We start from the raw sequence: 27,818 nt of genomic DNA, 5'->3' as shown, positions 1-27,818 counted from the left end.
TAAACTAATAACACTAATGGTAGTCAGTACTGTTACCCACCAAGGGTCCTGAAAGTGTCCAAATGTCGGAAGCCCTAAGCGGACATGCATCCGTACATTTTAATGACCCCGTTTTCCCCATGATAACGAGTTCTTTCCGGTTGGTTTCTTGAGATCTTGACTGACTTGACTTGTTATCTCGACATTGCACCACCGTAACGGCGGATGATCTTAACTCATATCCCCAGAGTTGCAAACTCACAAAACAAACACAGAAAGAGCCAAAGTTACCTCATTAGTGTTGGCAGTGGCAGCGTGGCTTGTCCTGGTGTAATATCACAAGTACCGGCCTGTTGATTTGTTTTGTAGATCACCAGAAAATGATCCCGTTATCACGAGAAAACCAGCTTCGTTATCTCGAGACAGTGAGATAAATTAATCCGTAATAAAGAGAAAACCAGCAGGCAGCAGAGATAATGTGATAACACCGGAAATGACTGGTTATCACTGGAGTAAATAAAACGTATGGATGCATGTCCGCTTAGGGCTTCCGTACTTATGCACAATTTGCTGAAGCAAGCCTTTTTTTTTAGATGATTATATCTTATGTGCTTTAACATTATGTAACATTGCATACACAACATGCTGAATCATGTGTTGATTTGTGTCCAACATCTGCAACATGCTGTGACCAACAGGCTGCAGACTTACAACAAAAGAAGTGATTATTGTCTGTAATGAAAGAACATGTTTAACATATTGAAGGTGGTCGTCTTAATCACAATCAAGAAAGTATTTCATGCTTCGTCCAAGCACCGCCCTGAGTGTTTCGACTTAATCACAACCGTAATAGCGCATTCTGTATTTTTCTTATATACGTTAACTTTCGTGCACAAATCTCCTTCTTCTTCTTTAGTGCTCCATTGAAATCCAAGGACATCCACTCCTTGAAAAACAACACAAACATTCACACAGTTAGACTGAGTATCAAATTAAAAAGCACGTTTGAGCATGACGTTTCTGATCCATTTAAATCTGACAATCCAAACACACAGCGCACAGTTTCTCTTCTCTCTAAACCTGTTGTGAGCAAAAGTATGTTAACATTCAGTCCAAATTTAGGCCGACCTCAGCTGCACTCTGGGGAAGACATTGTTCTGTTCAACGTGAACAATGACTTCTATAAATAAGAGTTATATTTTAATGTAAGGTTATGATTCATAGCACAGCGTAATGGTTTCCAAAGCTGGTTTGGGTTGGTCAGTGTGAGGTGCAGAAGTTACCTTTGTTCAGGGGTGGATCCAGAGGGGTGGCCTGGGCCCCCTTTGAAATCTGATTGGCCACCCCAAGGATTTGCCATTTGCCTCGTCAGAGGCGGGACTTGTGTTAAAATTGGGCTGTGTTGCAACAGACTGCTACTAGCTTGTGGCACATTTCCTTTAGTACTTAAATTGTTACTCTGACCACACATCTTCTGTTTGAGTCCTTAAAGAATTAAGCTTAGAATGAAGGGTTCATTAAATGCTGTTCATTTGCGTGTGTGTGTGTCAGTGTGGACACATACTTCATGCCAACTTTCAGTTGTGTTGTGAAACTTTTAATTTCCTAAGTTTGCAGACTATTCTCTGCTTCGTGCTGTAATATTAGCCTAACTTTTAAGTGACTTGTTTAGCTTGCAAACCATTATCAGAGTGTTTTCTTTGCATCCACTAAATTTAATCTCATTAATCAATATTATATTGGTAAATATCCGTTTAATTGATTGCCATCAATAGTTTGCACTGTAAGAATAACCAACCTGTGCACATAACCCTTCCTAGTGTATCTGCAGCTGTGTGTACTACCCTGACCACTCTTTACTGCAGAGACCAAATAAATAAACAAATTATAGCTGAAGAAAAAAGTAAAATTTGCCAGCTGGGCAAACTCGTGTGGCTGCTGGTTGTGTGCGGCGGCGCTCCGAGGTGAACAAACTGCTCACTGAACTGTTTCCCAGCCTGGACTGATGTGTTTGAAGAGTAAGCTCAGTTATATCGCAGCTTTTCTTAAATGATGGCCCGGGAACCCAAATGGGTCACTGGCATGTTTCAGAGGATCCCCACATGCCAAGAATACTAATATGCTTTAATGAGTGAATGTTCCAGACTCACTCACTGTTTGCTCAGTTTGGCTGCTTGGCTGCAGGAGGTTGAAATCCCTCTGCAGAGGTAAACTGTGCTGGACGCGCACGAAAGTTCAGTTATGAAACAATAAATCAAACGAGACATCAACTGGTTTACACTATAAAAAATACACACTTAGAAAAGTACATTTGTCATGTTGTCTCACATGTTTTGTGCTCTTATTGCCATGCCTCTGCTCTCTCAGTTTGCAGCTACACTGCCCTCTGCTGGACACGGTGTTCACTGCAACACAGACGTCCCAAAACCACAGGGGATGTGAGACACATTTTCCTTTACATGAGAGGCAAACTGTTTGTTAACATGAACTTCATAGGAATTGAATGATTAAATTAGATTAGTAGAATAATCATTCAATGTTTTCAAGCTTAGCAAAACATGTTTACTTACTGCTACCGCCCCATAACGTCGTATTAATGCAAACTTCAATGTGACGGCCCGTCCAAGTCTGTTGGGCCTTTATGAGCTGCTCCATGAGTCAAAATGACAAATGATGAACTCAGACCAAGCTTTTCTGAGGATGTAAAACATGAGTATGAAAAGCTTTATTTATCATAGAATAATGTAATTAAAACTACACAGAGAGTAGAGCTGCCACGATCCTTCCTTTTCTTCTTTGTTCCTCTCCTCGCCTGTCAACCTTCCTGGGTGGTTTGTAAATGTGCTAAGCTCACGTTCTGTATGCATGTGTGTTTATTTAGTCTGTATAGGGGAACAGAGCCACAGCCTCTGCCAATTTTCTTTACACTGAGAAAATATGCTGTTAGACAGATGGAAAAAGGCGAGCAGTTAAACAGACTCGGGGCCAACAGATACAAGACCCCTCGATTCCTCAAATCGACCGCTACCAAGCATCCAGACTGAGGACGGAGCACCTCAGAGCTGCGCTGCTGCTTTTCCATGATACCATTTAAGAAAATTCTTGTAACCCACTGAATTGTTTCCCAGTGAAATATTGAATTCTTATCTGCATGACCGAATCGCAGAGTCTTTTAAAGGAAAGGATCAGCAGTGCATTCTAAGACAAGAGTACACAGAGCAACGAGTGATACCAGATGAATGCACCCAAGCATTAACAAAATAAAAGCTTCAGCTGTTGTCAAAGGCTGCGACATTTAAAAAACGCAGACATGCACTTTGTTTTGTACAGCTGAGAGACATTAATTAATACCGTAACGTCTGTCATTTTCTGCCCCTGTGACCCTCCTGCGAGAAGCAGTGATGCGATACAGAGCGCCAGAATCCTCAGATTCAATAAGGACTAATAGGGACAGACATACACATGGAAACACTTTAATGACTTGAAACCAATAAATTAACTATGATTCATTATATAATTTCAAATACCATAGAGGTTCAAAGTGTCATAACAACATTTAAGGGTGAACAAACTTCCCCAGCTGATTCATCGCTCACTTTGCAATCTGTAATTTAAAACAGGAAGCTTTAGTTTCGATACTTTCCCAGATTTCATTGGATAAAATTTCAAACACGGATACAAAAGAGGAAAAACTTTGTTAAAAACTTGTGTAAGCTTTTAAGTTTCCTCTTTAACGTCTGAAAAACTCAAAAAAATGATTTTCCTGTTTTGTATGTAACGAAGAGGCAAAAATCCCTCCTTCATTACAGTATTTAATGACTCGAGGTAAGGTTCGCTGAGCTACAGCGCCCACATGGAATCATTTTAAACAATGTCATAACAATTAATGTCATTACAGAGCGGACACATGTACAAAAACACGCAGACAGGATCAAGTAAACACGCAAGATCGTAGCAAACAGGCGTTTAAAGAGGAGCACAGCGACTCAAGGCCGCAGAGGAAGTGTTCAGCCTCAGACTGAAGCTGTGAGAATGGATCGACTGACTGACTGGAGGGGAGGAAAAGGGGGGAGGAGCGCTTGGTGTAGAGAGTACTGAAGGAGAGAGAGGAGGGTGTAGGAGTTTGGGGGATGTGAGGAAAAGAAGGAGGAGGGGAATACCACCCACTAAGCCAGTTGTGGAGAAGTTCTGGGGGTTGGGCTGCTCACAGGAAACAGTTGTGGCTCCATCCCAGGCCTCACACCGAGCAGCCCTGGGCCACCCAGTCACCGACAGACAGACCCACCAAATGGCCTGGCCGGGCCAAGCCGACAGGGATTTGTTTATTTTTCATCCTTTGGTGGTGGGGGGGAAATTGTTCGGCATAAGCTGTTTATTAGACCTTTGATTTGTCATGTGTCAGCGTTCGCTTGCGGGGAATGTGTATACATAAGTCCAGCTTGTGTATAGTTAGGAGGTTTGGAGGCCGAGAGGGTGTGGGTATAAAGGAGAGGGGAGGCCGGGGGGCCGAAAAGAAAAGAGGAAAAATGGGAAGCCTCCCACGCTGAAGGCAAGGCTGAACTGCATTATGGGTCATTCTCCAGCCGTCCCTGATTGTTGATGTCACAGGGGACTGAACTGTTGTGCCTGGTTTGGTGTGGGTGTGGGGAGACGTCGAGCATGTGGACAAACACAGGAATGCTGTGGTCGCATGATGAAATGCAGGTTAATGGATCAGCACAACTGTGGACCGGTCAGTTACTGTGGAGGTATCAAGCCATGGTTAGGAGGCGTGTGTCATGTGATCTGCTATCACGGCAGAGATCATCTTAAAGCATGACATTCAAATATGTCTATTTATTGGACATTTGATAGAGAAGCTATTTATGATAATGTGATGAGTGATTAACATACCTGAAAAAAGTTTCCTCTTAAATTGATGCAGCAGCTCCATGAATGTAATACTGTCATAAAACAGGCCTGCTCACTGATCTGTGACACTGGCCTCAGTGACCTATAATCATGGACAATAGAAACAGGGATGGATACAGTGCCCTGTTACCTCTAACATTTGACATAAAATCGACTTACAGTTTCAATCACTGAAGCCTAAATTGAACTTACTTTTTAAATTAACTTTACTTACTTAACTTCAATTACTTAACTTTACTTACTTAACTTTACTTAACTTTTTTACATATTGAGGCTAAGTTAAAAAAAAGTACTGATCTGGCTCTATGTGTTGTCTTCTTCTGCAAATGTAAACTGCAAAATATGCACACACAGCACATGTAACTGAGTCAACAGTGCAACAAAAAGAGTACAACGGTGAAATAAATAAGGAAAAGCCACCTGTGAGGCAGGATATATTTTTGTTAAACTTAATACAATACCTCATCCTAGTCTGACAGCAAACTACTTTCACCTCTATAATGCCTGCAAGCCTTTCCTGCATGACTGATAAAGCAGGACAAAGTCCAAATCTTAAACCAGCAAGACAGGCCCATTTGTAAATTTACTGTTTTAATACATGCCCCCCTACCTTCAAAAATCATGGGTTAGTAATTGAGAGGAACAGGGAAATCAGACCTGAAGCTTTACATTGACTTTGTATTTGAGCTCTGTCAGCAGAGGAAACTAACTGAATTATTTGGCTGTCATAAATCATTTACTTCTAAGTTCATGGTTGGGACATTCTTCTGAAGCTTGAGGACTGATGTCACTGTGCATACTCTGCCATTATACTTATGCATACTTCATGTTCATCTGTAAAGGTGAACTTTCATTTTTAAGTATGTTTCTTTATATTGCATTTATGTAGCCTAATAATCTCATAAAACTGTCTTCCTGAACATGTTTCAAAGTCAGTTTAAAATTCAAGACGTAGACATTTTTGTAAAAATATTAATTGATATGATTTCAATCAGCTTAAGCTGTACTTTCATGAAATAAACTGGGATCTAATGTCAGTATCACATTACTCCGGTATCTTAAAAAGGAGCACATTTGGAATATACAATTGCACAATTGCAATTTTTTTTCACTTAAAAAAATAGATACTTTGTACAAGCGTGTCATCTTGTTTTAATAATTTGTTTATATTCTGTATGTAAGTTTACTGTATGTTTACTTTTATCCATAGTTTTTTGAATGCATTTTTGCAAATTCCTCGTTATGTGCAAATGACCTGGTAATAAATGTTAATCTGACAACAATATGTGGTGTTTAACCAAAGATTTCAGCTGTAAAATGCACTTTAGTGTTGTTGGAAATCGTATTACTCCATGCAGGAGCTTATAGGCTTTCAGTATTTAACAGTACATTAAATTGTTTGAAATCATCATATGTCCAGCTAGGGGCAGTATAACGCCAATTTGGATTGTACGCAAAAAAAAGCCATAGAAGAAGAAGGACGCGGATGTGTCATGACGAGGACCAATCAGATCCTTTAATAACCGGAAATAACACCAGTTTAAATATTGGGCGGCGTTGAATTTGGCACGTCGCTAGGTAAGTCATATTTTTATCTGGAGTGAGAAAGGATAAACAGACAAATATATGGATTTTATAATCACAGTAACATTATATAACTGTTAAGTTATCTATAAAAGTAGGAAATGTTACTTTTATAGCGATCTCAACGTAACTGGCAGATAGCGCGAGTTAGCTTGTCACTCAACGCTGACGTTACCTGAATGTTGATTTCTCCGTTCACCTACAGCACAGAGAAAAAGCTGCAATGGAGGCCAGTCTGTCCAGAGTTCTTGTTGGACTCTCTGTCCAAATCAGTCGAAGTGATGGTAAGATTAATTTGATTTCTATTGCAACCTTATAAATAGTAACGCTGTATGTCACGAAGGTTGACTTACCTTGGTGTTTGTGTGATCCAGGGCGAGTTCACCCGGCGACAGTCAAGTCCGTTGATGCCGTTAAGTCCACTGTTATGGTAGAGTGGCATGAGAGAAAGATCTGCCGAGGGAAGGAGGTCAGTATATCCATAAACACAGAAGATACTGAGTTACTTCTTCTTAGAAGTATAATATGAATGCCTCTTGAGATATCTCATTATGTATTTCTGGAAGTTTGACATCCAATCTAAGTTACATTAACTGCATTTCTCCTCTTGGCTGGGTGTGTTTGTTATTTAGGTTGAAGTTAACGAGTTATGTACACTCAATCCAGAGCTTTTAGACCTTGTAAACGCTGTCACCAACAAACCTGCTGACCCACCCCTTCCTGCTCCTGACAAGGTACATGTTTACTTATTATTTACACTTAATGAACTGGAGTAGCTTTTTGTCAATGTCAAACTGTTGCACCATTTTTCTAAGACAAGAATAATTACACTTTTAAATCTTTAACACCACAGTTATAGTCAAATTGTTCTGGCTGAGCTGCTTCCTTGTTTTGGCTGAAGTTCAACATCAAATTGGTGTCATTTTCTCAATAGATGACAAAAGAATGTCAAAGTTAATGTCTGCATGCAAAATGTAACTTTACTCATCTGTGAATTAAGAGACCTGGGTCATACAGTCCTGGATGTACAGAGATGGTCATTATAAAGAATTTAATTGACTAATGCAATGAGCAATTCTTCTCCTCTCTCTCTCTGTTTGTCTTCTACACTGAAGTATGAGAGTCGACTGCGCTCATCCAGGATTCCTGCCCCTGCCTCCTGTATGTAAATATATTGTACTAGTTGTTTTAGATTGGCATGTCCTGTAGTTTATCTCCTAACTGCTTGTTTTATTCCAAAAGCCTCTGCTCCTGTAGTCGCCAGAGCTGAAGAGTCAGGTCGGCAAGGCATGCATGTTCCTCTCTATTAAGCAAATGACTCATACTTATAATCACTCATAGTTGACGGGATCAGGGTGGCAGTTAAGAAAAATCTACAATCCTTGTAGACCTGATTATACACAAGTATCCTAATTACCTGCTATAGTTAAATGATCAGTTGCACAGGGATGCATCTGGACAGCTTTGGGTTTTGGGTCAAATTATATTATCAAATATTTGATCCCCTGATGTAGTGTTTGATTACTTCCTGCACTTTGGCTTGCACTCCTCTTTACCTGTCCTCCTGGCTCACTTCTCTTTCACTCTGCCTCTCTGGAGGATCATAAAGTGATGCTGTGATCACTCTTGTTTGACAGACTACTGTAATGTTGATTTTAACTTTCCATTGTACTGGAGTTTGGATAACATTCAATCTAAAAAATCCAATGCTTGCAATACCTAACAACACTCAGTTTAAGACACTCGTACTGCATCTGTTTAACTTGCATTTTGTCTTCCTTTTAGTTCGGTCACAGGTCAGACAAACGTGCATGTTCCAGCCCCCGGCTCCTGTTCAAGCACCAGTCCCGACCTCTGAGCCCTCTCAGAAAAGCCTGGAGACAAGTCATCCTGATCTCCCCGCTCAATCAGTCCTTACAAACTCTGGTTGGTACCGACCTTCAGAAATCACTCAAAGCGAAATTCACAACATTTTCCTAATTTTGTTTTCTTTGTTAAATAACTTTAAAACATTTGTCATCTTTATTAACATGAGTGCATTCTCCTGCCTTATCTAGCACTTCCTAATCGACAGCGTAGAAAGAATGAGGCCCAGCAGGCACAGGCGCATGTCCGTGAGTCAGTAAAGGAAAACGATGAACCTGAGAGAATGCCTCCTCCGCCTGTGCCTAAAGGTCAGTAACATTTTACAGTGACATAAAATCATGTGTATTCATTTTATTATTTAACTCTAAAGATGTATCCTATATACAAAGAGAGAAAGCTGTCTTCATTAATGTCACAAGTGTAGTCTCCCTTTCTCTCCTGTTATTGATTTTTTTTTTAACTCTATATTCTACGACAGAAGAACAAAGGGTTCATTTTATTAGGCTTGTACCTGTTCTGTGATTAAGTTTGTTGAATGCTGCACTGATTAACGAGATGTGAGTCCCTGGGGGTTTATCTGTTGACAAAACAAATACGTTTTCATCATCTCTATGCATTTCAGGCAGAAGAAAATCTGTGGCTCCCCAAGAGCTGAGCAAAGGCAAAAGGCTTTCGTGTGTAATAAAGCCCCCAGAGATGCAGACTAAGAGGGGGAAGGTGAGCTGTCTTTTTTTTTTTTTTTACTGATTCTGCCATGTTTATCCTCTTGGAAAAATAAGACGTGTGATAGAATCTGCCTCATGTTATATTTAATTTCCCTCTGTTTCCTTTAGTTTGGGGAAGGTTCTCGACCAAACCAGAAGTTCTATGAGATGATTCAAGACTTCAGAGAGACCTTGGAAATAACCCCCGTATCAACTACTGACCGTGTAAGCTGGACTTAAGAACCATGTCTGTGGTGGAAATCTATTTACTTTCTGCCACTAAAGCCCATACTTAAAGGGGCAGTTTGCCGATTTTCAACCTCGGTCCTATCATGCTATCATGGGGAGCTAATGCCATTATGGTAGTGGAAAAAGCAATTTCACTCTGTGCCTTTTGGAGGACGCTATCTGCTTCTCCAATGGGCGCTGGAAAACCTCCGCCAGATAACGCGTTTAACGTAGTCTGGCGGAGGCCAGGGAGCTTGCTAAAATACTCTTCCTCAATCTAGGACGCCCGCCTCCGATATCTGCAGTGTTTAGTCGGGGGAAAAAAACACAGCGTCTCTCGCTGGGCCGTTCCTTTCAGAGGGAGAGGCACAATGCACGCTTGGTGCTGTAGGAATGTAGAATGGGCGAAACCATGAGCTGTTTGTACAACTTTCTCCACAGCTATGGCGCCAATTTCAAATATTATTGCTTCTATTGATACAGAGAACACCAGCTTTGACTGACAGTGGCTCCTTCCGCCTTTTAAAGCACATTTTGTGTTTTTACAGATTGAACCACAGAGGATCTGTGTGTGCGTTCGCAAGCGGCCCCTTAACAAGCAAGGTAGGTTGAGAAGGATGTCTAAAATCCTTTTATACAGCATGATCTCGATGAACAGGAGACTTTTTTTAACCACTGACTTCCTTGTGTTTTTACCAGAGATTAATAAGAAGGAGATAGATGTGGTGTCTGTTCCTGGAAAAGGTACTCTGCTGGTCCATGAGCCAAAGCAGAAGGTGGACCTTACCAAGTACTTGGACAACCAAATCTTCCACTTTGACTACTCTTTCGATGAGACCTCCACCAACGACCTGGTCTACAAGTAATGTCCTCATTTTATTTGGAAACAAGATGGACCTGACTGCAGGTTTTTAAAGCAGAGATGGAGATGTTCCTAAGTTTCTTCTTGGGTGTATGATTTTAAAAAGTGTTTCATAGGGGTTTTAATTGTTCTTCTAATGAGCTGTTAACTGTAGTAACTGTTAAGTATAATGCCTAGAGAAGGAAAAGATACTGTATACTTTACTTTCATGCTTATATTGTCTCTTAATGAGTTCAGTTTCTGACAAAAGGTGTGTTTCTGTAGGCTCACAGCCAAACCTTTGGTGCAGTCCATATTTGAAGGTGGAATGGCAACATGTTTCGCCTATGGCCAGACAGGAAGTGGCAAGACTCATGTAAGTGTCTGCTTGCTGTCCATTGTTGACTTCTCTTGTAGGAGTCTCTCTGTTTGGAGAATTGAGGTATAATAAGTATTATTGGGACATTTTCTTCTTAGACGATGGGAGGTGATTTCTCAGGGAGGCAGCAGAACAGCGCTAAAGGAATCTACGCTCTGGCAGGTAGGACCGAAGCCTTCTTTAGCGGCTCTCTATGCATGTTACATAGGAGGAAGATGTTTATCAGGTTTATTTCATTTAATGTTTTTCCCTTTTAGCTCAGGATGTTTTCGCTAATCTCAACCACCGGAGGTATGCTAACCTGGATCTCTCTGCTTACGTCAGCTTCTTTGAGATTTACAATGGAAAAGTAAGAGTAACCTCACTTCCATGAACACGTTGGGAATTTTGACCTAAAATTAGCGTAAACAAGTTATCCTAAAATATCCTTTTTGATTTAGGTGTATGACCTGCTGAACAAGAAGGCCAAGCTCCGTGTCCTGGAGGATGACCGACAGCAGGTTCAGGTGGTCGGTCTGGAGGAGGTCTACGTGTCCACAGCAGAAGAAGTGATCAAGATGATCCAGATGGGCAGCTCATGCAGGTAAAGAATGTGTATGGTGCTACATTACTTTTGAAACTTAGATGTCTACGCACTCTAAAGATATTAAAAAAAGATATTAATCGTATTGTTTTTATTAAGTAAAAAAAATATCAAGGCAGCTTTCCCTTCACTTCCTTCCTACCTTCTCTCCAGAACATCAGGCCAGACCTCGGCCAACGCCAACTCATCGCGCTCTCATGCCATCCTCCAGATTGTCCTACGACGCAACGACCGCGCCACCACGCTGCACGGCAAGTTTTCATTGGTGGACTTGGCCGGCAACGAGCGTGGCACGGACGTCAGCAGCAATGACCGAAGCACTTTGGTGGAGACTGCAGAGATTAACCGCAGCCTGCTGGCTCTCAAGGTAATCTAGGGCTGGTTTGGAGGTGTGCACACAGCAGATACATGAGTTGCTGTGGCTGCTAAGCTAGAATAGTTTGTTTCCTCTCTTGACCCTCAGCTATGATGCTGATAAAGTAATGCGGGTTCTGTCGGATTAAAAAATGCTTCACTTTTCGTACATTTGCAGAACAGGTGTTAAGTGTACAGTGCTTAAAAGGGTTGCTGAAAATCATGCCTAACATGCCTGAATGTCTACTATTGTGTCTTTTAGGAGTGTATTCGTTCACTGGGCATGAACAGTGATCACATTCCTTTCAGGATGAGCACTTTGACCAAGGTCCTCAGAGATTCCTTCATCGGAGAGAAGTCCAGGACCTGCATGGTAGGTTAAATCACCAAGCTTACTCAGTTTGCCAAACAATGTATTATTGTCTGATTACGTCGTAAGGGATGATGTAGATGCATCATACAAGCTGAAATACGTACAAGTTTTTTGCTGGTCATGAAACGGACTGAAATTAATTCTTATTACTCTATATGACCTACAAAAGCAAACCAGACCATCAGCAACAAGACTGAATATTTCTTCATAGTTGTTTTTAATGCCTGAAACTGCTGGTAAGGGGGTAGGTGTCGCATGAAGCGATTAACCTCACGCTGCCTTTATTTACGTTTTCCAGGGTAAAGATTTAAATTGTGTGACACATATGAGTGTTAAAGAAAGCAGGATGAGATTGTTTGTTAAAAATCACCACTTAAGTATGAACAGGACAATTCAGAGAGGAGATAAGAGGTACAGCTTTGTCCACAGGGGGCGCCAAAATCAACACAACCTGAAAGTTCCTCACAGGAGCTTTAAGTACAGAATGTAACTACATATTTCCTCTTCTCTTATTCCACAGATTGCTATGGTTTCTCCAGGCATGGCTTCATGTGAATACACAATGAACACACTGCGTTATGCTGACAGGTACAAATTTAGTTTAGGAAGTTTATCTTTATTCCGTTTTTTTCTTTTTAGTGATGGATGATGATGACAATAATAATAATAAATTATTTCTTATTATTTTTTTCTGGTCTTTGGCAGAGTGAAGGAACTAAATGGCAATTCCAAAACCAGTGGAGCAGTTAAGGCACAAGAGCCCATGGACAGCTCCACAGAGGAGGTCAGACTGAACAAGAGCAGATTTATTTTAATAATTTTTATGTATAAATTGCAAAAATGTTGCAATTCACTTTTGTGTCTTGTAGGAGTCAGCTGTGGATACCAGTGTGTATGATGCCATATCCCAGGTGGCCGAGCTGGAGGAGAAAGTTTATGTAGAGCTCCAGGTAGTTTTCTTAAGCCTGCACTTCTTTACAGCGTACAAGTAACAGGCCTTTTCTTTGTTCAAGGCAGTATACGTCCTCACACTCTTATCACATTGCTTTCTCAGAGGTCAAATGAACTGGTCAAGGCAATGGAGCAAACCTCGTACAACATCGAGGATGGAGTTCACGACCTGGTGGATCACTCCAGGAAGTTGATGGGTTCGTACAAAGCACAGCTACATTTCGATTTTTTGTCGGATAGTTCAGCAAACAGCAAATTGTATCATTATTCTCTCTGCGTTTGTGGGATAACGAGGAAGTTAAGCAGCTTCGATACAAGTTGACTGCAACCTATCACCTTGTTATATCACTTCAGCTTTGTAGTAGTGTTGGTGCAGTGATACAGTGACACATGTCAATAAGTAAAAGGAGGAAACTGGGCTATATAAAGGACCAAAATCTGTATCAATGTTTGTGCTTTTCCTTATTCATTTAATTCTTTCTGTCATCCACACAGACATGGTCCTGGCGCTGCAGTCCTCTGTGGATAAGGAGAGAATGGCGAGGCTGAACCACTGAGACAAACCCACCAACCAAGATACACGTTTGTTTATTGAACCCTTTGTCTGTTTCCCGTTCCCTTTGATTTTATTATATTGACTCTTTAAATAAAATGAATTGTATCCAGACACTAACTCATAACATGTTTAATGAGTCTTGTAAGACACTACTTATGAAATTACCTGAAAATTGTATAAGGCAGCACTTCACGCTGTGGTTGTTTTTACGTTACACCATGACATCCAGCAGCCGGTACTAGATATTTTAAGTTTATCAGGTTCCTAAAACCAGGAGCAAAGTTTGACACTAACATGGAAATCTTGTTGAAATAATAAATGGTAATGCTTTCTATCAAGGTCCTTGTCATAGGTCATAAAGCCCTTATGAGATGCTCTTAACAATATTATGTGTTAATTAGACGTGGTAGAAGTGTCAATAGCATCATAAAATCTGCTCTTGTAACTGTTAAGCGCTTATATGAACTTAAGTTTCTTACAAGCGCTTAAGAAAGTCAATAAAGGCCTCATGAGTTTCTTATGATTAACAGTGTAAACTCATTTATTGGGTCTTACTAACTTACCTATTTTGTCATTGTTGAACCTTAACCAAGTTTCTTTTTAATTCATTTATTAGTTTTTAACTGTAAATATTAATAAATAATTTAGCTAATGGATCTAACGTGAGAACAATTATTAGGATTAATGAATCTTTTATTATGCACTTATCAGAAGATCTATATACAGCCTTACTAAAATTAATATTAATGAAGCACTTAAAAATAGTAAACTGTACTTTTTGCACCTACTGAATCTGAACAACAGAGAACAATGCCTTATGAAGTTAAATAAATCCCTTTTAACTTAATGTTTTGTTTTTTACAGTGAACTATGCTTTTGCAGCTCCCTATGGTAAATTAGGCATATATGTGATCTACAAAATTTGAATTAAAAATAAAGTTAACTTTTTTCGGGTAAAGCACAAAACAGACAGGTCTTAAAACATTTTATTATTTTAACATAAATAAATAAAATTGTACAATTATTCTATTATGTATGTTGTGAAAAAACATTTTGAAAGCGGCATCTAAACATGACTTATACAGCAACAAAAAATCTAATAATCGGTATAATACAATATACTGTATGTTTAGTGCTTCTCTGCTTAAATATTGTATTTGACCGTATATCAAATTTTCGTTTAATTTAAAAGTGGCTTTTAATTAATCAGATATTTGACAAGACAGACAAGAGAACATGCACCCCCATAAGTCCCAGTGAGAGTGGCATGTTACTGAGTTTAAAGGAAACACGATATTTAATGTTTAGAATCAAATAAAGCCACAATTGAACACTAATTAATACTGATAAAAATTGAGATGAATTATGGGAACAAATGTTCTGAAAGATGCTCATATTAAAATTGCAAGATGCTGCACTACAAGTGGAAGTCGTAGAACATACAGTACATGTCAACTAACTGGTGAGGTACCTTAGGTTAACGGTAGAGTTAAAAAACACATCCAAGTTTATATCATCATCAGGGTTAAAATATCACATGGGTGGAGAATAGATTTAAACTAGGAACTGGTTATATGGAGTTGAAGTATTGTGATCAACAGATAATTGCAACTCAAAGGTTGACTTGTGTTAGACTGAACTAAAAGTACAATACAATTGAGTTGTGCTTGTGGTTTGCCTCAGGGAAATATTCTTATGCTCAGAGTTAAAAAATATCTCTTGATGATTTAGATATTTCACTGACATTAGATGTATTGTCAGTAGCACAATGTATTTATTCTACTTGAATATTCTTTATTAGTTTTAGGTATAATTATGATGTTGTTTTTGTTTGCAAATGACATACCTATACTTACTCCAGCGTATCAGAATCAGGGTTTATTGCCAAGTAGGTTTACACATACAAGGAATTTGTTTTGGTGCAGAACAATTGTAACAGAACTAGAATAAGACTTAAATATAAGAAGATTAAAAATATAAAATATAAAAAACAATATGTATAGTACAAAGTATGTACAACAGGTATAATTTAAAAACCACAGATGTGCAGGATATTGGTGAGTGCAAAAAGCTTAGGAAGCTAAGGAAGTAATTCAATGCTCATGTTTCGTTCATTATCCATTTAATATTTTTTTTTATCACTTTAGTGTACACTATTATACAAACACTGAATGATGAAAAAGGCCCCCAGAGAGGAAAGTAGCTTTAGCTGATTATTTAAAGGTCAGTTGAGCAGCCACACCAGTGGGTGGCGCTGCAGCGTAATGCATGCTGTGTTAAAACTCCAAGATTAAAGCCAGAGGAAAAGGAGGGACCAACCAGTAACGAAATGTACAGATTAACCTCCCCTCTCCGTCTGACTGAGTGAGGAAACAAACCCTGAACGGTTGGCGATGAAGTGGTTACGGTTCTCGCTCCTCGTCTTGGGGGTCTTTTCGCTGTGCTACGCCACGTCTGGTGACAGCAGTGGCGTGAAGAAGATGAAGATGCAGTTTGCGACGGGACCCCTCCTCAAGTTTCAAATCTGGTAAGCAAATACAGATAAAATCTGGCGAGTCATTGTGAGCTAGCTAAACTCCGGCTAACAACGTCGTAGGCCGGACATCGAGGAGCGAACTAACCTATTAAAGGAGGAGCTTTCACGTGACGGTAGTTATTCATTAGTTAAATTAGCCAATTGCAGTCTAAACACACAGGGAGTATGCACTTTGTGGAAGTTCCTCATTTTCCCCGTTTTCATGAATGTTAGGTTGAAAACGTGGCTCCGCTTCCGCTGTCAAACATGCCTCCTACTGTCAAACCCAATCTTTCCTGTCAATTACTTTTTGTATACTCCTGCTCCTTTTTTATCTAATTTTAATGCCTTTATGTCTCGCATAGATGCCTTTGTTGTTGAAAGGTGCTTTAATGTACACATACACAACCTCGTGTCCGCAGGTGAGATTAACTCTCCTTTGTGTTTGTAGGGACAGACGGATTATTTCTAATCCCGACAAAGAGCTCAGTCTGTTGTTCACTTTGCCTTTAAGTTTCCTGATCGTGCTGGAAAGTTAAATCTGACGTTACTTTATTTAAAATCAACCCACAATAAAAGCAAATTTGGGCTTCATATGAATGTTTATACATGTTCATCTTTAACATTAAGTCGTTATGCTAATTTAGACGTCACGTGAAGAACAGGAAACAAACATTTGCAAAGTAAATAGTTGCTTTTCTGTTATGCAAACATGCTAAAAAAACAGGGGTTTAGAGCATTGGAGTTAGGGTCGAGAGATGTGGACAAAATCGTATCTTAACTATGTAGGATTTTTCATATCTCGATAATGATATAGTATATTTTCTGGTAGTTTAACAAATAATTAGTCTATATGAAATAAGCACATGGTAAAGCCTATTTTTGGATAATCCTGTATGAATTAAATACTTGACAAATAAAAAGTACTGAGTTTTCACTTGGGCTGAGCCTGAGTCGTTTTCTGCATGTTAATGTCCATGTTACTAAACAGCGCATCCCTCTATGCTTTGCTCCGGGTTCACTCCCACCTGCAAGGATTAGAACGTAAAGCATCGTCAGAATGATATAAAAATGGCAATAAATCAGTTCAGCCGCTGGTTTTGAGATATCACGATAGAGACGATATAGAAAAACACATACAATAGACATTTTCATGTTGTTTTAACGATATATATTGTCATGTTGCCCAGCCCTACTTCATATGAATAACAATACACGTTCACTCTTAAAGTCGAGCTGAAACGGTATTTCGAGAGTATCTAGCTTCCGTATCGTGACGTATTTCCGAGTGAAACGGGGCGTGCAGGCGGGACATATCATTAGAGGGATTTGATTTGATCGTTGAGAAGTGGGCGTAGACAGACGTTCTCCACAGCGCAGTAGCTAGCTAACTGAGCGAGCATTCTTGGTGCTCTGCGGCTAAATGTTGCAGATTGATTGGTTGAAATTGTTTGGTGCTAACTTACGTAAGCACACGTGAAATTTAGTTTTACCGGAAGAAAAGATTATCGGATTTTGATATAAGAATACGAAGAAATTGATTTTCTGTATTTTTTTCTGCATTTTCTTTTTTTCTATATTGTCAAATAGATGCACAATATTACGAGGGATGTGATCTAAAAGGATTAATATGACATTTTTCATTTCGCCTCGACGTTAACATCATTGTTACTTTGGGTGTCACGTGAAGAACAAAAGTAAAGTAAATTGTTGCTTATCTGTAATGCAAACATGTCACAAAACAGGGGTAAAGCATTGGCCTATATAGTATCAATTTTTAACCTGGCAAGTCTCCTGCTATCTGGAATTTCACACTGGCACGAAAACTTTCCACTGAGAGAGAAACATGATGTTCAGATAACTGTGGCCTTCGCATGTGCATGATCTCAAGGCTAACTTCACAATCTCTGCTCGAGATCGCCGTATTGTTGTGGCTGCCTTTTGTCTCTGCTCTCACAACCGTGTACAGTGTTTGTCCTTCTAACAGTGTGTTTGTCTCCTCACAGCATTTCCTGAGGGTACAAGCGGGTGTTTGAGGAGTACATGCAGGCCTTGTACCAGCGGTACCCAGACATCCGCATTGAGGGGGAGAACTATCTTCCTATACCCCTCTACCGGTAAGAGAGAGCGATTGTCTGCCTTGTTACAAGTGGATTATTGCCGGCTTTATTAAAGCAGCCCAAAAGCTGCTGGGATTAGCTTTGATTCCACCGAGGAGAAGGAATTCTCATGCTGCTTGGCTTATCTGGCCAAGGAGTTATTTCTGATTGGTTTATAAATGTAGACAGTACTGGCCCCGAAAATGGAAAAAGTTAGGTCTAAGTTGCATCATGTTATTTAGTATGTTTATAATAATTCATCACAGAATGTATTCTGTCATTTGTTCTAAATTAGTAGATTTGAATCATATTGAATTAGTGGGAAAAGTGTCAATTAAAAAAAATCATATGCGTACTTCCTGTATTTATTAATGTATACATTATATTGAACCAAGCGAATAACAAATTGTGCTGATATTGGCTTTATTGTTCAAATTAATGTGTATTAAAAATGGATTCGCTATTTCAACCCTGTAAAAGCAAATACAATTTCTTAAAATATACCACATTCTTTCTAATGGAGGATTTGGTATTTGCATATAAACTACATACGCTTTGTTGTGACTTCGTTAATGATCATTTATAAGCATTTGTAGAAAGATTTTAGGTCATATATAAATTAAAAATTAACATTCAATTATTTTAGCAAACTCAAAAACTTTGCCTTTGGGGCTGCATACATACCTATCGATCTTCATCCATACGGTAGTGCAGCCTGTATGATGATTGGGAGGCAAAGCAAAAGCTCAAAGAAGCATGAAAAGACCCTTGTGCTGCTTGTAATGCTCATAGATTTGATTGCACAGTTCTATCTGTTAAACTGTGTGAGGCAAAGAGATTTTAGTCAGAGGATCAATTTGAAACAATAAAAATAAAGGGGACAGAAATAGGACTTCAACAGTTGTCAATTTATTAGGTAGGTCAAGCTAAAGCTAAAATAGCTGTCTTGTAATATTTGTACCTTCATTAAGAGTATGAGTTTTTGTTCAAGGGGGGTGTTAGAAACATCCATCAGTACAACTCTGTTATTTTGTCCACCCAATAATACAAACAAGTGTGGGATGAGTAATAAACACCACTGTATTAAACGATACAATTTCACACCACCATAAACTGCAGCCTGTAGGATCTAGGATTCTGTGATTTCTAGCAGGACTAAAGTAATACTGCTAATGTATTAGTCAAGGAACTGTTAAAAATACAGACTTAAATTTGACTGATTAATTCTAAAGCATCGTTCATTCTGAAGCATCAGTGGCTATGTTTGGATTGGAGGTTGGGTCTCGATGTCAGACAGGTTTGTGCAGTGGTCCCTGGTGTTGTAGTTAAAGGCGTGATATCACTGAGACCCTCAGGTCCTCATCAGTTGAGCTCTTAATAAACACACCTGAGAATAAGTCTATTGAAGAAAGGATACAGTAAGTTTCTTATTCTACAGCCTGTGTTTTTTTTTTAATCTATCTTTATCTTTCTCTCCAAACACCGACGGCACCTGGTTCAACCAGTTACACATGATAAAGTTAGAGATAGTAAAAACAAGTAAACATTGTGCAGCTATTTGTTTGCTGTATGTTGACATGTGTAAAAGTGTTCGAGCCATAATCCAAGTTCAGTCACTGTTTAAATGGTTAGTAAATATTTGTACAGGAGGAACCAGTGTTACACCGTTGATTCTGATTCCTGGTGTTTATTCTACACAACAAAGCTGTTGTTTAATATTTGTTAAATTAACGTTATATTGTGAAGAGCCAGTAACCACATCTGCTTCATGTTGCCTTAATTGAATTGTATTAAAATCCAGTTTCTTGCTTTATCTCCTCAGACATGTTGCTTCCTTCCTGTCTATGTTCAAGCTGCTGGTGATTGGGCTGATTATTGTTGGCAGGGACCCATTCGCCCTCCTCGGTATGCAAGCCCCAGGCATCTGGGAGTGGGGTCAGGGAAATAAGGTAAGATTCACCTCAACGATTGATGTCATTTGTGCTCTGATCCCATGGGAGACCTCGCCATGAGACTTCTACAAGGGTGGAGTGAGGATTGTTAGAATGGTCTGGCTGAGAATTGTGTTGCAGGTTATCATTACGAATATCCCACATAAGCAAGGAAGGAGTTTAAATATGGAGGGAAGCAGGCTTTAGTTTGACTGTCTGCCAAGCGAAACACAAACCCAGGGGATTTCATTAGCTGATAATTGAGGGTGTTAAGGCTGTGTTGCTAAGTATTGTTTTCCTTGGATCTGTTGTCCCCTGGGTTACACACATGCCAAAGGCTCAAAGGGAGACCGGCCAATGACTGTTGACATCACATATTTGCAAATAAAACAATCTTGCACTATCAGATATTATCGTATTTTAACACAAAGCTGAGGCTGATACCATGTAGTGTGGTTTTGGTGTTTGTGCTTACAGAATCAGTACTTGGGGATAATATATATGAACTGAAAGTGTTTGTGCATTTAAAGGTGCTTCAGGTAAACTTTAAGCCCTTGAGGGTTTCTTAATCAAATGACTTAAAAAGGGAATTCAGTCTCATTGACTGTTCCCAGTCTTGTAATTTGCCCCTGCATAATCTGCCTTAATCCCATCAGCTAATTAGTAGAGCGGTTTGTGAGAAGGTGTGCCCAGGTCACACTTGTACGGTTCTTGAGAGCCCTGCAGACAGCGAGCAAAAATAATGAGTGAAGAGGCAAAAGGAACAAATGGAGCACTATGATGGGACAGCCTGATGATATAAGTTATCCTGTTTTTCCCCACATCCATTAAAATCCAAAAGTAGGTCAATGAAAACAACCAGTGTTTGGAACCTGAAGCGTTACTGCCACAATGTGTGTTTCAATCTGTCTAATACAAGTAGAGCCAGCAGTATGGGTTGTTTTTGGCTGTTAATAGTATGATTAATAATGATGAGAGTATTTGCTTGCTGATAAATGCTAAAGTGTGCTACTGAGATGTACAACAATGCTTACATACTGTTTGTTGCTGCTTTGGCCGATCCTGACAAAAACATTTAGCATTTGACTTTCAGTTGTGTTTTTGACCTAAACTAAAAGTTTGTCTAAACCTCATCTTGAGTTGTTGCTCCTCACTCTTCAGAAGAGTTTTTAAGCTGCTTCCCCTTAACCTGTCAACAAAGCACCACATTCATCCTTTGACCTTTGCGTGTTGTAGGACTTTAATGTGTCTTATTCAGTGCTCTGATCTCATGATTCATGAGGTTAGCATGGAGCAAGAAAAACAGGAGGGGAAAAAGTGGGAGATGTTCTCTTTCTGCAGAAGACTCCAACCTAAATGTCTCTCTTGCTTCTTTCAGATTTATGCCTGCATGATGGTGTTCTTCCTCAGCAATATGCTTGAAAACCAGTTAATGTCTACAGGAGCTTTTGAAATCACATTAAATGGTGAGTGAACCCATTAAAACTCTCAGTAACATGTATTGCTATTTCATATTATAACTTGAAAGAAATACTTTGAAAAGAGGAAAGTATTGTAACTGTATAAAATGAAACTAGTGATTTGTTTATGGAACAAAATTCAGAGAATGACATGTTGTCTTTCCGTAGATGTTCCAGTGTGGTCAAAGCTAGAGTCAGGTCACCTACCCTCCATGCAACAGCTTGTGCAAATCCTGGACAATGAAATGAAGATGAACGTTCACATGAACACAAAACCACACCACTCCTAACCCTACTGTTCACACCCTGGCTGGAGCTAAAAGCCCCTCCATGTAAGTACAGTAATGATCATAGCACTGTTTAACCACACTTCTTTCTGTTATTTAATATTAAAGTTGTAATCTCGAAGATCTTAGTTACGTTCTCTTTGGCGGCACTTTTGGCGATAAATGGTAATTGCAGGAGCATGTTTGCCTTCATCTGAGCGCCGAATTTTGTTTCTTTTTCTTTGGATTTTCACTTATTGTTGAAGTTGTATCTGTAGTCATCGATCTTTTCTTTGTTTGTTCAGCCATAGTAGATTACTGTTTACTCGCTCCTCCTACCCTCTCTGGCAGACCAACCACTGCTGTTTGATGGAAAACGCGTCACTAACTGGGCGCCGCTTTTGAATTTTTGTCCGTGAATGAAACCACAGACACCCAGTCAGTTATAATACTTTATACTGCAAATGTATAGGCTTTCATCAGTGGGCCATAGGCTCAATCACCATTGTGTTACCTCACTCGGCAGTAGATGGTGACTTAACCAACTTTAAGTCTTTTGTTGATCTTATAATGTTCTTTTTTCCTTACATGTGAGACTCATGGCTCACACATGTTTATTCTTTTTGTCTTCCTGTCTAGGTTTGAGGTGGGTCTCTCTCTGGGCTGTGAGGTGATGTTTATGAAGGTCTGCGCTGAAGGCAGGAAGACTGCTAGCACAGACTGGATGGCCCCATCACTCTTCACCGTGCCCCTCAGAGACACCCCGCCCCTGACGCCAGAGTGGGATCCATGGCAACAGTGCCGGCCATTCTGTCATTTTCTTGTAATATTCATACTACTGCAGATTTCATCCAGGTGACATCAGTGGTCCCGTAAGGAGAGATTTAACATTGATTCCTATAGTCTTTAACTTGTTGCATATAATTGAACTATGTGAATAAAACGGTGTAATTTGTACCACTGAGCCATATGTAGAAATTAAGTTAACTGTTCTAATAGTAGCTTAGCCGTGTAGAAAATGCAACACTTCAAATCAGTCATCACTGTTGTGAAAATAACATTGGGAAATTGTGTCTTGGTATGATTTCTGAATAATTTTTATATTTACATAACTTGGAGGAAGCTAAGAAGATTAATAAAACATATTGTAACTATTTAACTGTGAAGCTGTGGTGTGTTGTTGAGGTGTAAGCGTGTTCTCAATTATATCTTATGTGAAGTAAACAAGGGGAAACAATTGTACTTGAAGAAAAGATGGATTAAGAACAATAATGCGACTCCTATCAAGGTGTAGGTCAGGTTAGGTAACAAAAACCTGAGAGGATAAGTAGGATTCAAGTTGTCACAAATGCACTTTTCAGCCATCTGCTCAACGTTAATGTCATTAGGAGGGCCCGAGGGTCTGTACCGACTTCATTTAAAGACACAAAACAGATTAAGCTTGAGTACAATGGAAGACTAAAGCACACAGTGCCATTCACACTCGTCTGCTTTGGAATATTCCTGATGAGGGTCACATTATTAAAGATTTTAGCAGTAGAAAATATGAAACGTATATTTAATGCAGCTTCTACTTGTTGGCAATACAGTCCAGAACACACAGAAAGATTACCTTTGAGACAATGACCTGTGGGGTCTAAAGAAAAGTTCAGTCATGAAAAATATAAAATTCACCTTTTATAAGGAGTTGGCTTTTGTGATTTTAATATTTAGTTTGACTCCAATCTTAAATATTTTCTTGAAGTCAAGAGGTTTGCAATCATACCTCCTTAAATCCCATTAACTTGTATAGAAGGAACCAGATGCTTGCAAAATGTCTACCATCCAGATGCAACTTTTTGTCCTGTGATTCCATTTTGTTATTTTAAAGGGGGGTATAATGCGAATTTCAAGCTTCATATTTCACTCTGTGATACCTGTGGAGTAGCTTAGCATAATTTAAAGTTAAAAAAAACTCTTATTGTTCTCACACTGGTGCTCTGTGCAGGCCCTCATACAGCCTCTAGATGAAATAACTCAGTCAGCTCTGTCCCTTTAAGAAACCCCGCCCCTACATGCCCACTTTCTTCTGATTGGCCAGCTCTCCGAGGCCTGCTGAGGGGCAGAACTCAGTGTCTGAGGCACGCCTCCTACCCTTTGGCCGTGTTACAGAGTTCTCGGCAAAGAGTAAACTTCACTTTTTCGATCTGAAATGAACGTCTGGTGCTCTTGTCCTGCTGACTTAAGTTCTGCTGCGTCTCGGGCAGATGCCCAAATATAGAGTTCCTCCACTTTGTGACAACACAAAGTGAAGCGTCTGTCTGAAAGCAAGCGTTCACAGCAGACTGACACCTGCAGGAGATAACTTCAACATACTTTAATCTACAGATTTGAAACTTCACCCACATTTAGTCTGGACATCCAACATTGTAGCATTGTATATACAGTATGTCTTAAATGGCATAATACCCCCTCTTTAAATGTGAAACACAAAAATATTGTTCCCAAATCAAAACAAAATGTGTAGGATTGATGAGTTTTCGACCTGCTCTGTGTAGCACAACTAACATGTTTTTATGGCATAAAACAGCTGCTGTCATTGCGTCACAGAAAGTCCTGGAGGCACCTCTGGATGAAGTCTCTTTCACTCTCACTCATCATCACGACAGCGCTGACTTCCAGAAGCTTTCGAGCAACAACATGGAGGCGCTGGACTTGTGTGGTCTTCATCAGCTTGGGATGGGAGGGGGTGGTGAGGTACTGGTGAGGGTGCTGAATGGGCAGGTGGAGCCTGATTCTGGCTGCCAACACAAACAGCTCCTCCTTTAATACTGATGGTCCTGAAGAAGCCCCGCCTGTCTTGCATTCAGCCTGGGAAAAAAAGGTTTCACAAGTTACCGAGGCTCATTGTGTAGCCATGAAACAAACGCTGCTGACGTCATGGTTACTTTATTTTATTTTGACTCAAATAAATGTGTTTGTGCACACTACAGTCAAGATAAAGATAGACAACAATGCTTCACCTGAGCGCAGCAGGAACCCACACTGAGCTTCGCCTGTTGGCCACCTGACAGGAAGGAGACAAAGACCCGCTCCCTCGATAGAACTCGGACCCCAACAGCTTTGTTGAGGGACAGGAAGACAGGCTGCAGGGGAGTGGGAGAGAGGCCGGCCCAGCTCCACCGGCGGACCCTGGCCCCGTCCTCACCCAAACACTGACCGCCTGATCTGTTTAAGGTCAGCCTGCAACAAATACACACATGTAATTATCCCACATCACAAAACAATACATTAGATGCACCTATTAGCATAGAAACAGGATGATTTATATTTCTTAGAAACATTTTAAATATAAAAACATCAGATATAAACACTTGAATTTGTACCATATGTTTCCATTGCTGTGATAACATGTCGCCCTGCCATCAGACTGGAACATGGCTCTGATTGGTTGATGCGGGGCAGCGCTGTCCTCATACACAACACAGACCCTTCCATTCAGTTCAGTGACCACCACAACCAGAGCCAAACGGCCTGAGGGATAACTGTGACCATGATGATAAGGACGAGAACATCCACTGCAGAGTACATTTTTAAATTGAACATACACACTTACACACTTGAGGATTGCTTAAGCTTAAAGTTCCACATTGATCCTTTTGTTACTTTTGTACAGTCTCTTAGTGAAAACCCACTGAAAATCTGGCATGATTACACAGATATTAAATTATTAGTGGATACAAAACCTGAGCAGAACCATCAGCGAACACGGTAAGAAACTTCAAGCCATTGCCATAGTACGTCTGTCGACATTCTGTCCCATCCTGTGAACAATAAAGATTAAACAAAGTCAGAAGATGTTTAATGTTTTCATGTTTACGTTGCTTTTAAAGGGGCAGTGCATCAACTTTACATCTCAGAGTCAGTTTGAGATTGTAAACAACCAGGAAAAACAGTTGTATAGAAACTTATGACCTCTACTAAAGACCATTCTTTACTCACTCCCTGTTTAAAGGGCCAGTTTGCCAATTTACAACCTTAGTCCTATCATGCTATTATGGGGAGCTAATGTCATTACGCTCTGTGCTTTTGAAGGACGCTATCCGTATCTCCAACTGGCCCTGGAAAACCTCCGCCCTTTATGTATCTATCAAATACATCATTATTATTTTCATGGTCTCATCAGTATTATCAACAACAGTTACATAAGATATTTTCAGTACTGACTTTAATAAACAACTTCTAGGTGCTAAAAGGATGAAGAAAGAAAGCGTGACTGTGTGTACCTGATGACGACGACACATGCCGAACTGATGTGTCTTGTGGTCACAGACAGGCAGCAGCACCTGCTCCTCTTCCTCTTTAACTTTAAAGTGCTTCTCAGTTGCTCCAGCAGGACGCACTGCTGACCAGGATCCTCTCTCTAAAGCAGAAGAGAGCTGGAATCTGAAGACCTTTGATGTTGGGGGAACTAAACAACAGCAAAGAAAACACATTATCAGCCATACAAAGCCATTAAAAGTCATGGGTGTTTTGCTTCTTACCAATAATTTAAACAAAAACAGCTGATGTCTTTTACATACCTGGATTAACAGATTGAAAGCTGTGTGTGTGTGTGTGTGTGTGTGTGTGTGTGTGTGTGTGTTACTCACGGGATGCTGCGACAGGTAGATAGACTGAATAATCCTCAAAGCTTCTCAGTTCAGATTTTTCTCTAATAAAGCACACAGATGATTTTTTCCTTTCTTTTCATGCCGTATATTAAGATAACCATCGTACTAGCTTTGTGTTTCTGTGAGCGAAAAGTACCCAAATCCTGTCGGTAAGTCCGTGCTGAACTTGTTGTGATCGTCCATCTCCCTGCCTTGGAAGAGAAGCTCCTCCTCCTCCTCCTCTACGGCTGGGTTATCGTCTTCATCAGGTGATGCTGGAGTACCACCACTCCTGCCTTTAACCAAACATCTCTGCCTCTGGAGCGTCTCCCACAGCTGCTGCCAGCGGGCACAGCAGAAGAGTGGGGCGGTCTAAGAAGGACACAAGAAGGGAAGCATGCAGGTCAGCGGTGCATCAGGTATATTAGTGTTATTTGTTTTACTACACTCACTTTCTCCCTCACCTCAAATCCCTGTACCCACATTAAGTCCACAGAAGGTTTTGCGTTTCCCCCACAGTACTCACACTTCAGAGGGTATTCTGTCAGAGGCTGGGACTGGACAACAAAGAGTTAAATTGCACTAGTTAGTCACATAATTAGGTGGGAACTTAAAACAGCAGGTAGAAATGTGATCTGAGTACCTCTGGAAGAATGGTTGTTAGGTTTCTGCTGTTGTTGTCAGACTCCCGATTGTACCTCAGAACTCCTGCTGCTCTGATACAATAGGCGGGCGGGACACTGACAGACTGTGGACACACCTCTGGTATCCTGTGAGAAAACACACAATACAGTTAAACAGAGCATACAGTAAATGTGACATTTATTGATTAAAGAAGAGAACTTACAAGAGACTTACATGGTCATCCAGGATGGATAATTGCACGCACAGATCATGCTGTAATGTCGATGCACCTGCATTTGAAAGCAAAATAAAAGAGTTAAGTTAGGAAATAAAAGATTTACCTTTGCAGTGAACTTTGAAAAACAACTTTACTTTAATGATTTACTGATTCACAGGAAAAACAGGACCTCGTATTTTTGTCTGTCCCTCTGAATGGAGTCAAATCACTGCTTATTAGTCCCGGGAAAGTTGATTCACTGCCTGTGTAAGGTTTGGCTGAAAGAATACATATTGTAGTGAGATTAGGAAAACACTCACTTACAGGTTGAAGCAGAATCAGTTTCACGTTTTCTCAAATATATAAGGAAAAGAAAACAGAGTCCCAAAAGATTACATTGTAGGTTTTAGATTGTAGTTTTGATAGGTTAAAAAGAGCACCAGGTAATGCACTCACCTCAATGTGTCACACTTGCCGGTGTTGTCAGTAACCATGGAGATAACATAACAAGATGTCAACGTAACAGCACCTAATTTTGGCTGCAGGCTGACTGGTTTTAACACCCACAGATATTATGAAACACAGTTAAAGTATAATGTACAATGCAGTCAACGTGCTGACGGTACACTCCACAATTTGGTGTGCGGAAAAGGAAGTCCTAATATTTGATGTAGCTATGTTTTATGTCAAGGCTTCATCTGACAAAAAAAATAGATAAAATCAGATCTTGGTAGCTCAAATCTGGATCTGTGTTTGAATATTTCTA

At 39.9% G+C, this 27,818-nt stretch overlaps 3 protein-coding genes across 3 annotated transcripts; 2 read left to right on the top strand and 1 right to left on the bottom strand.

Moving 5' to 3' along the window:
* Nucleotides 1–6,683: 6,683 nt before the first annotated feature.
* On the top strand, nucleotides 6,684–13,641 carry kif2c (kinesin family member 2C). Its single transcript, XM_069684942.1, has 22 exons — nucleotides 6,684–6,758; nucleotides 6,849–6,943; nucleotides 7,107–7,208; nucleotides 7,590–7,635; nucleotides 7,717–7,761; nucleotides 8,260–8,400; nucleotides 8,532–8,648; nucleotides 8,963–9,057; nucleotides 9,174–9,269; nucleotides 9,821–9,875; nucleotides 9,972–10,134; nucleotides 10,399–10,489; nucleotides 10,591–10,654; nucleotides 10,750–10,841; nucleotides 10,933–11,075; nucleotides 11,229–11,442; nucleotides 11,692–11,802; nucleotides 12,323–12,390; nucleotides 12,508–12,586; nucleotides 12,672–12,752; nucleotides 12,857–12,950; nucleotides 13,249–13,641. The coding sequence occupies exons 1-22, from the start codon at nucleotides 6,698–6,700 to the stop codon at nucleotides 13,308–13,310; spliced, it is 2,115 nt and encodes a 704-aa protein (XP_069541043.1). The 5' UTR covers nucleotides 6,684–6,697; the 3' UTR covers nucleotides 13,311–13,641.
* Nucleotides 13,642–15,657: 2,016 nt separating this feature from the next.
* selenot1a (selenoprotein T, 1a) lies at nucleotides 15,658–22,739 on the top strand. Its single transcript, XM_069684944.1, has 6 exons — nucleotides 15,658–15,836; nucleotides 17,831–17,941; nucleotides 19,746–19,872; nucleotides 21,233–21,320; nucleotides 21,483–21,646; nucleotides 22,220–22,739. The coding sequence occupies exons 1-5, from the start codon at nucleotides 15,703–15,705 to the stop codon at nucleotides 21,602–21,604; spliced, it is 582 nt and encodes a 193-aa protein (XP_069541045.1). The 5' UTR covers nucleotides 15,658–15,702; the 3' UTR covers nucleotides 21,605–21,646; nucleotides 22,220–22,739.
* A 1,385-nt stretch (nucleotides 22,740–24,124) lies between these two features.
* Nucleotides 24,125–27,546, bottom strand: LOC138611252 (glutamate-rich protein 6). The gene is made up of 9 exons (XM_069684234.1): nucleotides 27,509–27,546; nucleotides 26,855–26,981; nucleotides 26,676–26,768; nucleotides 26,424–26,583; nucleotides 25,846–26,030; nucleotides 25,301–25,383; nucleotides 24,946–25,104; nucleotides 24,583–24,802; nucleotides 24,125–24,430 (listed from the first exon to the last, which is right to left on the bottom strand). Exons 1-9 carry the CDS (start codon nucleotides 27,544–27,546, stop codon nucleotides 24,164–24,166), a joined length of 1,332 nt encoding a protein of 443 aa, XP_069540335.1. The 3' UTR covers nucleotides 24,125–24,163.
* Between the last annotated feature and the right edge of the window lie 272 nt (nucleotides 27,547–27,818).

This window comes from Semicossyphus pulcher, unplaced genomic scaffold (genome assembly GCF_022749685.1).
Source record: "Semicossyphus pulcher isolate SPU_LCO1_2020_fin unplaced genomic scaffold, fSemPul1.0.p SCAF_7, whole genome shotgun sequence".
Classification (NCBI taxonomy): domain Eukaryota; kingdom Metazoa; phylum Chordata; class Actinopteri; order Labriformes; family Labridae; genus Semicossyphus; species Semicossyphus pulcher.
The sequence above is the reverse complement of the archived record's forward strand: the minus strand, read 5'-3'. Positions and strand labels throughout refer to the sequence as shown.

Bases quoted from the DNA above. Each gene is read 5' to 3' on its own strand.
- kif2c (XM_069684942.1), top strand. From the start codon at position 6,698: ATGGAGGCCAGTCTGTCCAGAGTTCTTGTTGGACTCTCTGTCCAAATC. The intron at 10,135-10,398 runs GTAATGTCCTCA...GTGTTTCTGTAG, and splicing joins ACCAACGACCTGGTCTACAA to GCTCACAGCCAAACCTTTGG. The intron at 12,391-12,507 runs GTACAAATTTAG...GGTCTTTGGCAG, and splicing joins ACACTGCGTTATGCTGACAG to AGTGAAGGAACTAAATGGCA.
- LOC138611252 (XM_069684234.1), bottom strand. From the start codon at position 27,546: ATGGTTACTGACAACACCGGCAAGTGTGACACATTGAG. The intron at 24,803-24,945 runs GTACAAATTCAA...TATTTGTTGCAG, and splicing joins CACAGCAATGGAAACATATG to GCTGACCTTAAACAGATCAG. The intron at 24,431-24,582 runs GTGAAGCATTGT...TTTTTTTCCCAG, and splicing joins TGGGTTCCTGCTGCGCTCAG to GCTGAATGCAAGACAGGCGG.